This window comes from Cricetulus griseus, chromosome 3 (genome assembly GCF_003668045.3).
Source record: "Cricetulus griseus strain 17A/GY chromosome 3, alternate assembly CriGri-PICRH-1.0, whole genome shotgun sequence".
Lineage (NCBI taxonomy): Eukaryota > Metazoa > Chordata > Mammalia > Rodentia > Cricetidae > Cricetulus > Cricetulus griseus.
This window is the reverse complement of record NC_048596.1, coordinates 86,139,674-86,151,706: the sequence shown is the minus strand read 5'-3', so window position 1 is coordinate 86,151,706 and position 12,033 is coordinate 86,139,674. Positions and strand designations below refer to the sequence as shown.

The 12,033-nt window shown below is 35.4% G+C and overlaps 1 protein-coding gene across 1 annotated transcript in view; it reads left to right on the top strand.

Annotated features, from left to right (window-relative positions):
- Pde3b (phosphodiesterase 3B) overlaps positions 1 to 12,033 on the top strand; it is a 136,793-nt gene extending 124,760 nt beyond the window's left edge. Inside the window, exons 12-16 of the mRNA XM_027410134.2 lie at positions 2,729 to 2,928; positions 6,933 to 7,136; positions 8,649 to 8,810; positions 10,420 to 10,672; positions 11,784 to 12,033. Coding sequence (XP_027265935.1) covers positions 2,729 to 2,928; positions 6,933 to 7,136; positions 8,649 to 8,810; positions 10,420 to 10,672; positions 11,784 to 11,998 — 1,034 coding nt within the window. The 3' untranslated portion in view covers positions 11,999 to 12,033. The remainder of the gene's footprint in view (positions 1 to 2,728; positions 2,929 to 6,932; positions 7,137 to 8,648; positions 8,811 to 10,419; positions 10,673 to 11,783) is intronic.

Genomic DNA, 12,033 nt, shown 5'->3' with positions numbered 1-12,033 from the left:
GATCCTTTCTTAATGGAAGACAAACCATTCCTCCCTTATCTCAAATACAGAGTTGCCTTCACTGTCATCACCAGTAAATTTACTGGGTGTGTTATTCACTGTTATTATATATATGTTACAATAGAGACAGTACTGCATCATGTAAGGAACTCATTCCTATATAAAATACAAGTTGTAGCAAGGAGCTTATGTCCATAGAACTTATTGATCCCCCTAAATCATACCATCCTACAGTTAGACTGAATTAATGATGCAATGGCACATTACAAACTCGGATGTGTCGATCGTTAGGTGTAAACATTTTGTAGAATTAGAATGTGGTCTCACAAGGTCTGGTTTGTTTTTGTTTTCTGAGCCAGTGTCCAATTCATGGTATCTTTTTTTCTAAGCTCCAAATAACACCTAATTTTTTATGTTTTTGCTCATGCTTTTTTTGTCTCATTTTGGACGATTTTCCTTAACTCAAGATCTTGGAAATATATATTTTCTTTAAAGCATTTCATAATTCTTCAGTTAAGCTTAAATCAGTGACCTATTTGTAGCTAATTCAGGGACATAGTATAACAAAGAGCACCAATATTATTTTGTATATCGATATCCAGTTGTCTCAGTAGCATTCATTTATGCTGTGGACATGAAGCAACATGTAAAAGTTCCTAGTGTCATGCAGAGTGCAGTTATCTCTCAACGATCTTTTGACACCCTCAATGAAAGTCAGTAACCATAAATGTCAAAGTATTTTTCTGGACTTTCAGTTCTAGTTCACTTATCTGTGTTTGTCTCTATAATAGTACCACATGCCTTTATCACTTGAGCTGTGTAGTAAGCTGTGAAATTAGGAAGTATGAATTCTCAATGTTTTTTTCTTTGAGATGATTTGGCCATTCACAGTCTCTTGTATTTACATATTAATTGTATTGTCAGTTTATATTTTTATGTTTAAAAAGCCATCCTGGATTTTGATATAAATAGTATTGAATCTGTACAACAATTTGCAAAACACTGCCATCTTAATGTTAATTTTCTTTCAAAATTATATGCACTGGTGTATCAAGGTCCTATTGAATAAGCTCTAGGTAAGTATTTCATTTTGCTTTTTATATTTTTGTTGTTTTTTGTTTTAACACAGTCTCTTATATATCCCTGATGGTTCTTGAACTCCCAAGTGCTAGCATGTATAGGCCTGCAGCACCATTCTTAACTAATTTTTTAGCTTAACAGGGATATATTTTGCCATTTTGATCTTTAATACTTAGTTTATAATTTAACGGGGAGTTTATAGTGGATGCAATATAAGAAAATGTTCAGGATGTTGACCTGATATTAATAATTAAAGTCTTTTTAGTAGCAGTTTACCTACATAATCCATGTCCATATATCATTTTTAAAATTGTTTTAAGGAGTGTTGGAGTACAGTTTTATAAAGCTCAATATATTGGAAACATAAACAGTATGAAAATAATGAATACTCTAATGTTATCACTAGTGTATTAAAGTCAATATGTTAAAATTTTTTGTGATAACAAATGTTGACTCAAATTATGATTAAAAATCATGTAGATTTGACAAGGCATTATTTCTAACTAATGAACACAATCAAGGTTATCTCATATGTATTTTATCTTTGGTTTTATATGCTGTTCACTATGTCTTTTACTTTTTGTAATTTCTACAAATCCCTTTAGCAAAAATAATGGCCTGACCATGTAGGTTTGACTAATAAACAAAAGGAGGAGATGGTGAAATGCTGAGCTGGAAGTGCTCTGTGAGGAGAGAGCATGCTGTTTCTAACAGGAGGAAACAGAAGAGTGTTCCCTGAATATTTTAGTGTTTCAGGCCTTTTTATCTTCATACTTTTTGTTCTGTTCAATTTTCAAGAACTTCATGAGAGGGAGAAGAAGGGGAAGAGAAACTGTCATCAGTGTAGCAAATGAATAATTCTTGAGGATAGGATTTGAAAAGCAGTGTCTGTATTGAGGAGCTTAGTTTAGTGATATATTAAATTTCTAGATGTTCATATTGTTTTATAATCAAATTTTATTCTCAGGTTTTTTCCTGTTAGATTTTTTCCCTATGATTATTACATATATATTTTTTAATTTTTGTTATATATTTTTCATTCAGTTAACTTTGATCATATTCTTTCTCCTTCCCCAATTCCTCTTAGATCCTCCACCTCCCTACCCACCCAGCTACTTGTTCTTTCTTTGTCTCTCAAAAAAATCAGGAAAAACAAAAAGAAAATAAAAACAGACAAACTTTTAAAAAAGAAAATTAGACAAAAAATAACAAAATAATATACACACACACAAAACAAAATATGGAGTCTGTTTTATGTTAATTAACTACCCTCGGGTATGGGGCCTGTCCTGAAGTGTGATTGATATATACCCACTGACACTCCATTGTAGAAAATTGATTTTTCCTTTCCCAGGAGATATCAATTGCTATGACTATGTATGTCTACTATATTTAGCCCTTAAAAACAAATGTTTAGAAAACTATACATTTAGAGTTTCTATAAATTAATTAGTCTGAGCAAGGAAGCATCATCTGGTGTCAGAATTTTCTGATGGCCTGCAAGATAAACAATGGGGAAAGTATAGGCTTTAAGTCCTTTGAGTCTCTTTAAGTTCAACAAATTAGTACTGATTTGGGAAATCCAATCCTTAGCATAATTGTAAGGAAGTTACACTGTAATGTTGGTTTGCTGTTTTTTGTCACACAGATTCAGATGGTAGACTTGGTTCTGGACAAATTGCTTACATTTCTTCGAAGAGTTGCTGTATTCCAGATGAGAGTTATGGTTGCCTGTCTTCGAACATTCCTGCTTTAGAACTGATGGCTTTGTATGTGGCAGCTGCCATGCATGATTATGATCACCCAGGAAGAACAAATGCATTTCTTGTGGCTACAAATGCACCTCAGGTAGGAAAGGTATTTTTGGAAGCTTAAGGATGATTCTGAAAATTTTTATAACCCATTGCACATCCTCTATAATCCATCCTTCATGTAAGTCATGTTACCATTAGACTTTTCGTTGTAATTAATTGATGAAAACACATGATGATGAACGCTAAAGAAATTTAGAAAAATCAGTTCTTCAGGTATAAAAAGAATAGTTTATGAAATTATTCCATGTTTTGTGAATTCTAGATCTTTATAGAAATATTTTTGTCTTTTATCAAATCAGGAAAAATTCTGGCTGGATCTTTGTTCCTTCTGACTGAGTCCATTGTGTGACTAAAACATACAGTGGTCAAGGATATCATTAATGGTTTTGTTCTTCTCATTTTTCTCCTAATATTTGTCTTAATATAATGACTTTCAATCTTTTAGGTATAAATATATAAGTGTACTAACAGTGTCTTCTTGGACTGCGAGACACTTTACCAGATAAAGGCACTTTCCTCCAAGTGTGACAACCTGAGTTTGATTTGTGAGGCCCACATGCTAGAAAGAAAGAACCAGTTACTACAAGCTGGCCTCATACCTCCATGCATGTGCCATGGCATGCACCTGTATACCTACCCCACATATATGGATATGTATGTTCATATCACTAATGTGATAAAAGATAATTTATTTTGGTTTAATATTTTGTGTTTTCTATGGTCATATCACAGTTTAAATCAAGTAGTATGAGTTCCTAACATGAATACTGTATCTGCAATAGCTTTAAACATGAGGGCTTAGAAATAAATATATGGCTTTTAGAAGAATTTAATGTGATTTAAGGTGTTTGTTTGTGTAGGAGATTATGTATGTTTCTAACCATATGCCTTACATAGGAACTTGTTACTGTTTCTGGTGAATTCCTTTCTTCACTTTAGCATTCTGTTTTATCCTCAGTTCTTACCTTTTCATTATTTGTAGCTATTTTCTGTTTCTCTTTTTACCTAATCTTCAAGCAAGCTGGCCAACTGTTTTAATATAGAAGATAAATTCTTTTAATCTCAAGTTGAGTGATTTAAGTATTGTGTGTTAGACAGACAGACAGAGAGAGAGAGAGGAGAGACAGAGAGACAGAGACACAAAGACACATACACACACACACACAAACACACACACACACACACACACACACACACACACACACACACACACACACACACACACACACACACACACAGAAAAATGGGTTAGGAGGACCACATAATTTATTTCTCTGTTAGACTTAATAGCTCATGATTTCTATAGTAAGCTTCTGATAACTTTAAATGTGATCACTGATCACTGATCACTGATCACATTTAAAGTTCACTTTGTGTTACTTGGGAGAAACTGCCTACCTAGGGATACATATTGCAGTACCATTCTGTAAATTCAGAGGCCATTCTAGCCTTCACATCATGTTTGACTTACACATTTGGTAAGTCATAACCCTTTAAAGCACTAAATCTGATATAAGGAGACTTGTATTTGATTTCTGGTTGCCCACTTGTTCCTGAGGTATGTGAATGAAGTTAAAAGCTCCAGTATTCCTCTGGAGCTGAGAGAGGGCTCACCTCTTAAAAGTGTCTGTTTTGAAAGCATGAGGAACTGAGTTAAGATCCCTAGAACTCATGTTAAAAAGCAGGCATAGTGGCATGTTCTTGTAACCCCAGCATTGAACAGGGGAGGGCCAGTGGATGTCTTTGAAGTTCATTGGTTAGCTTGTCTATAAACAGTGAGCTACAGAAAGTTCACAAAAAGACTTGTCACAAAAATAAACATAGAAAGTGATCAAGAAAAGACGTTCACCATCAACCTCTGGCTTACACATGCATTTGCACATACATGTGCACCCATCCACATTAACAAGTATGTATAACACACCATACCACACACAACGTTTTCCATCGGAACAAAAAAAAATGTGATATTAAGGGTAAAAAGAAACAACATAAAAAGTATGTTTCTATAAAAAAATATTACTGTGATAAAATGCCTAAGCAATCGTCATGTAAGAAGGAATGAGTTATTCTGGCTAATCATTTGAGAAGTTTCAATTTACCAGGTCAGTGGGTCACATTGCTTTTGGGCCTGTATGGATGTGACTCATGGTAGGAATCTGTAGTGAAGCAAAACTCTTGTGTCAGGGCAATCAGCATATGAAAAAGACAGGAAGAGCCTGGCATCCAACAGTACTTTCCAAGGGCAAGCCCAGTGACCTAAGTCCTATATTTACTCCAGGCAGACTTATCTCTTAAAATATCGGAAGAAGCTGCCTGGAGAGAATGAATTACTAGTATGGTTGTCAGTTCTCAGACTAAATATTTCTCAATATAGAAGTGTAGTAGGTGGTACTCAGCTAGGGAACAGGGCATCCTCACCCCCATTCACATCCCCAGAGTTTCTCCTAAGAGACTCACCTCTTTGCAGCACAATTCATTCTCATATCAACAGGTGATGTGGTCTTTCCTCAGTCTGTTCTTAGTTCCCCTGTGTATTGGAAGTTTTCTAGTATGGAGAGTATATATAAATTCTGTTACTGATTTTGATTTTTGCTTCCATTTTGTTTCTCTTTAGTAATTTCCAAGGACAGTTTGCACAGTAAAGGAACTAGAAACTTATTCTTTTATTTACTGCCCTGGCTCTGAGAAATTTTTAAAGCCAGCTAGCTAGCTTCAGAAAATACTCATTGAACAGTGTGTTAAAAATGTTACTGTGTGTATGATGTGTGTGTGTGTGGGGGGATGCATGTGGGTGTTAGAGGAAAAATTTCAGGGGGTCATTTTTCTAATTCCACTTTATGTGGAATTGAACTAGATCATGAGGTGTATGTAATAAACACTTTGACCTGCTGAGCCATCTTACTGGCCTGTCAACAGTGTGTTTTAATGGCCTGGGAGTTTCATTACTTCTTCCTGATATGATGAAACTATTTTGATAGCTTATTGTTCTTCATCAAATTAAGCATGAATTTTTCAACACTGTTAAATATAAAGTGTCCCGTTATGGAATCTTTGGAGTGAGGTCTTTTTAGAGAGATTTATGGTGCTAAGAAATTCTCTGAAGATTGATGGGAGGCTTTTATGTAGCTCATAACCACTTAAGTCATTCCATTGTGTATGTGATCACCTGATGGTATGCAGGTGTGCTTACATCCATGCCCTAATTTTCCAATAATAGGTATTATTGTCTCACCTTTGTCACATTTGTCTCACCTGATACTGCTTCCTCTGCTTATCTTTCCTATTAGGCAGTAAGGGCCAGAAAAATAAGAACAGTTATGTTTCTGCGTTTTCATCCCTGGCATTTAACACAACTTGACATGAGGGGTGTGTGTGTGTGTGTGTGTGTGTGTGTGTGTGTGTGTGTGTGTGTGTGTGTGTGTGTGTGTGTGTTTTAAATAATTACTGCTTCTTTAGTAATTTTGAAAGCATTTTTAGTTTTTAGAGATGGTAGAAGCTTTAGAAATTCTATATTCTGCTGGTTCTGGATGCCTCTCAGGGTCTTACGCTGGTATGAGGGCACTTCTCAGGCACTGTGCAGGAAGGGAATATAAACTACAAACTCAGACAAAAGGGTCTCTGACTTACCCTGGACATCACTTCTTCCTCTTTAGTTAACTCTATGTTGGCTGCAGAACAGAACTGTACCCTAAGCCTGTTCTATATCTTAATGGATTTATTATCAGAAGATTTTCAAATTGAATGTTTATTTCAAAAACACCTTTCTATTCCTTGGGAGGCAGCGTGGTATTGCAGAGAATTTGAGGACAAATCTTTTATTTTAGATGTACACATCAGAAGGAAAGGTGTCCTTAGCCTCTTTGTGCTTCAGTCTATTCATTTGTAAAACCATTACAACTTTCATCATACATATTAAAATTCTGGCACCATGCCTCATTTGTGGTAGGTGCTCACTCTTTTGATCTCTTTCCAACACTGAGTTATTAAAGCTCCTGTATGTAAGATGCTTGTCTCATTTTTCTTTATTCCTTTTAGGCAGTTTTATACAATGACAGATCTGTTCTAGAAAACCATCATGCAGCATCAGCTTGGAATCTGTATCTTTCTCGCCCAGAATACAACTTCCTGCTTAACCTTGATCACGTGGAATTCAAGCGCTTTCGTTTTTTAGTCATAGAAGCAATCCTTGCCACAGATCTCAAAAAACATTTTGACTTCCTTGCTGAATTCAATGCCAAGGTTTGTTATGTAAAGTAGTGCCTGATTTTAAAAGGGAAATTGTTATTTTTAATGTTAAGGATGAAAGATAGTTTTTTGATGTTAAGTAAGCATTATATTGCACATGAAGTAAGAGTAAATAACATATTAAATAATATTTCATGCTATTTTAAATAAACATTTTTATTATTGTGGCAATAAGTCTTAAAATACTGTTGCTTGCTATGCTTTCTTTTGACAAATAGTTGAATTTTATAGTGGCTTTCTTTTAAATGTTAACAAACCAATCAATTATATCCAAAGTTCTCTTAACAAAGTTTGAGTTGGCCCGGTAGTGGTGGCGCACGCCTTTTATCCCAGCACTCGGGAGGCAGAGGCAGGCGGATCTCTGTGAGTTCGAGGCCAGCCTGGTCTACAGAGCGAGTTCCAGGACAACCTCCAAAGCAATACAGAGAAAAACCCTGTTTCTGAAAACAAAACAAAACAAAAGTTTGAGTTACTCAGTGCCAAGTGAGTCATTTTATGAAATTAAAGTGTGTTTCTAAGAAGCCTTCTTTGTATTAGTAATTTTCTACTGTTTTCTGTTTGACAATTATTTCCTCATCCCAAAGTTACCATGTGTGTATAGTCACTGTTCTGTAGTTTGGGGAAGATCAGCTCACAGCCTCTCTCTTAGAGAATTCATATTTACTATGGCATGTAGAATCACTAAACTGCTCTAACAGTGATAAAATGGCAGCGAGTCCCATGGAGTAGAAAAGAGTTGAGAGCCATCACTTTCTTGAAAGAGTTATGTCCTGCCTCTTTGTTAGCTAATAGAAAGCTTCTGAGTCCTCAGTTTTTATTTCCAAGAGGAAATAAAAAGCATACTAAATTTGCTTATCTAATAATGATAATTGCACTTACTTAAATAATGCTAGTTAATATTTACATAGCCTTTATTATCAACCAGGCACTGTGTTTAGTAATCCGTATGGCAGTATCTGACAAGATTACCATCACTTCTTTATAGAGAAGTGGATTTGAATAGGTTATATATGCTGAATTAATATCCTTGTGAGTTAAAATTTAGACCATAGAGTTGAGTTTCTAAGACTCATGTTTTTGAAATGTATCTGCTTGTCAGAACTAGAACTGATTTTTCCATAGCTCTTTTAAGTGGCCTTTCTTTAAGGTAGAAATAGTTAATTCTTATGATTTATAAATTTGCATGTACATTATTTAATACATATTACATAGATATACATATACACACATATACATTATTATTCTTTGTGAAAATTACAAATAATGAAACCAAAGCTAGCTTTTTAAAATAAAAAGCCATGCTTCTTTTGAAACAAAATCTTTTCACTACCTCAGCGGGACATTTTACCACATAGGTCTGTGTTTCAGCATATTCTGATTTTGTTTACTGAAATTTCTCCCTGTCCTTTGGACAGGAAACAATTTTAAGGTAATTGGTAAGAACAAACAAACATTAGAAGCTCGTTGTGATTCAGAACCTAAAACAATTCTGTTTGTCCAAAATAGGCCAACGATGTAAATAGTAATGGTATAGAATGGACCAGTGAAAACGATCGCCTCTTAGTCTGCCAGGTGTGCATCAAACTAGCAGATATAAATGGCCCAGCAAAAGCCCGGGATCTACATTTGAGATGGACAGAAGGCATTGTGAATGAATTTTATGAGCAGGTAAGATGGAACATGAGATTGGTGGGATTTTGAAGAACTTCATTATGAAGAAAGCACTTAGGGGGGCTTCAGTTGCCCTGAAAAGGGTTAAACATTGCATGTACCCTGGCTCTTAGTGTTTTCTCAACTCTACCTTTGCTGCTAATATTTTATTTTGTGTGTATGGATGTTTTGTCTGCATGTATGACTGTGGGTCATGTGTGTGCCTGTTGCCTTGTAAAGGCCAGAGAAGGCTTTAGATCCTTTGGAAGTGGAGTTATGAGCTATGAGTTATAGTTATGAGCTGCCATGTGAATGTTGAGATTTGAACTCAGGTTCTCTAGAAGAGCAGCCAGCGCTTTTAACAACTGAGCCATCTCTCTAGCCACCACTGCTAACATTTAAAGTAGCAAACAAAAATACATAGTTTATTACCTGCTTGGAATAGGTTGATTGTACTCTTGGCTAAATAGATAAGGATAGACTCTGGTTTCCAAGGTTACTTTTAAACTGAGAATCTATATAACTTAAAACAGTTGATTTCCAAATGAAGTAGTTTTTCCCCCCCTTAACATAAATTTTTATTAATTATTTGGGAATTTTGTACAGTGCATCCTGATCACATTCACTTGCCATTCCTCCCAAGTCTACCTTCCTACCTTGTGCCTCCCCAAACAAAACAAACAAAAAACCCTACCAAGTCCAATTTGTGTTGCCTGTGTACTCATTGGAGCATGCCAATGAGTGTCCAACAAATTGATGACTGTACTCATAACTGAGAATGAAAGACACTGAATTCTTCTGTGACATCCTGCCCCACCCCGAAAACGAAACAGTCTAGACAGGAAGCTATGTTAAAACATGCTATATTTTTCATGTCTTTTAAAATCTTGTCTTTAAAATATTTTTACCCATTTGCATAATCTGTGCCATACTGTGTAACCTGTTATTGAGAATGGGAATAGTAATATGCAAATTACATTATAATCTTAAACTAAGTAAATATAGTCTTTTATACTCAAAATCAAATAATCTAGCTTTAATATATTAATTATAAACTATTAATGTTGATATTACAGAATGTTGTAGGTTGATAGTAAAATTATTAGTCTTTATTTTAAAATACATAGTTTCTCTGTTAACTGAGTATCAGTTGTACTAGTTGATACAAGCAGAATATGAGAATGCACATTTGTTTAAGATTTCTCAAATGGAGAAAAGGCAGAGTAAATTTTTCTCCTGTGCTGGTAGTTGATAGAGGTCTCAGGAACACCAAGTGAACATGTGCCCATCAAGCCACACTCCATCCTAACAGTAATCGCAGTCATTAGTGTTTTGTGTAAAGATTATTTGAGGTAGATTGTGTTTTTAGTACCTCAAGATTCTGGGTGTGGTGTTGTACATGTTTAATCCAAGTACTCAGAAGGCAGAGGCAGGCAGATCTCTGTGAGTTCAAGGCCAGCCTGACGTACATAATGATTTCATAGACAGCCAAAGCTATGTAGAGAGATCCTTTCTCAAAACACCAAAAAGAAAGAAAAGAAAAAAGTCCCACAATAATTTTAACAGTAAACCTTAATGTTGTTGGAGTTTTGGTAGTTAAATGCATTTTTCTTCTTGAATTGCTCAGGGAGATGAAGAAGCAACCCTCGGTCTACCCATTAGTCCCTTCATGGATCGTTCTTCTCCTCAACTAGCAAAACTCCAAGAATCTTTTATCACCCACATTGTGGGCCCCCTGTGCAACTCCTATGATGCTGCTGGCTTGCTGCCTGGTCAGTGGATACAAGCAGAAGAGGATGATGACACAGAAAGTGGTGATGATGATGATGGTGAAGAATTAGATTCAGATGATGAAGAAACAGAAGACAGTCTAAATCCCAGTAAGAATAGAAGGAAACTGTGTATTGTTTAATGCTATTAACTACAAATGTTCCTTAATTTGGATTTAGATATTTTCATCTTAGGTACAGGTACAGATATGCTAGCTCCTGTTAGTATGTTCATAATCAGTAGTTCATATTCAATAGGATAACTGCTGTGTGTTGCTACTGTGTTACTTCCATAACACAATGGGGACCCTTAATTAATGAAAGCAGCATTTTGAGATGCTGTCCTCCAGCAAATGCTCATCTGAACATCTCTAAAGTGAGTACTAGCAGTTAGACTCATCTTACCCTCTTTAAACATCATAACAGCTGGAAAGCACAACTTGAAAGCGGATCAAAACAGTGGAGAGAAAAGAGACACTGGCTCTGAGAGAACCAAGATTTTGATACTAAGAATGAGTTACATAGCAACATATTTTTTCTGAATAAGACAACAAGTGGGAAATTTAAAAAAAATCTGTCTTTGAAACTTAATGAAATGTCATTTCATGTTTATTTTAAAGTAAGATTTAATTTACACCTAGCTAGACACTTTTTTCTAAGTATACCAAAAATCAGAGCTGTAACACAATAAGAGTTGTGTTTTTATTTAGTAGAGGTACTTCTCTGTAGATGCTATCCTCCAGCCAGTGCTCTTCAGTGGGCTCCACTTGTATAAGTACCTTCTACCCACTTCAGACACAAATACTTTGTGTTTTTGACTAGCATGGCAGAGAATAATCTTATGCCAACTTGGGGTTGTTTGACTGGCTTTTCAAAATAATATTCACCAGAATACTGGTAATTACATTTAATTTACTACATTGAAACATTACAAACTTCAATTTTAACTTTGGATTGTTAGGATTCTCATCTTAGATCATCTCATCTTCTTCTCTGTTTTGTTTGTATCCAGAACAACCCCTATCGCTCATAACTTTGTTTGTCTATATAGTTCTGTTAGGATATGATCTCCATAGCGTGGATAATTTGTTTTCTTACTGTTCACATTTATAACCTTAGAGGTTGCACTACTACTTAGACTAGAGTGGGCACTGAGGCATTTATTGAATGAGCCATGGAATTGTATTTGCTTTGATATAAATGTTTGTTTTATATTTCACAGAACCACAAAGAAGAAAAGGCAGGCGGCGGATATTTTGTCAGCTAATGCACCATCTCACTGAAAACCACAAGATATGGAAGGAAATCATAGAAGAAGAAGAAAAATGTAAAGCTGAGGGGAACAAACTGCAGGTGGAGAATACCTCCTTACCTCAAGCAGATGAGATTCAGGTTATTGAGGAAGCAGATGAAGAGGAAGAGCAAATGTTTGAATAGAAGAAAACTCATGCTGAAGAAGCCTAGGGTCCTAT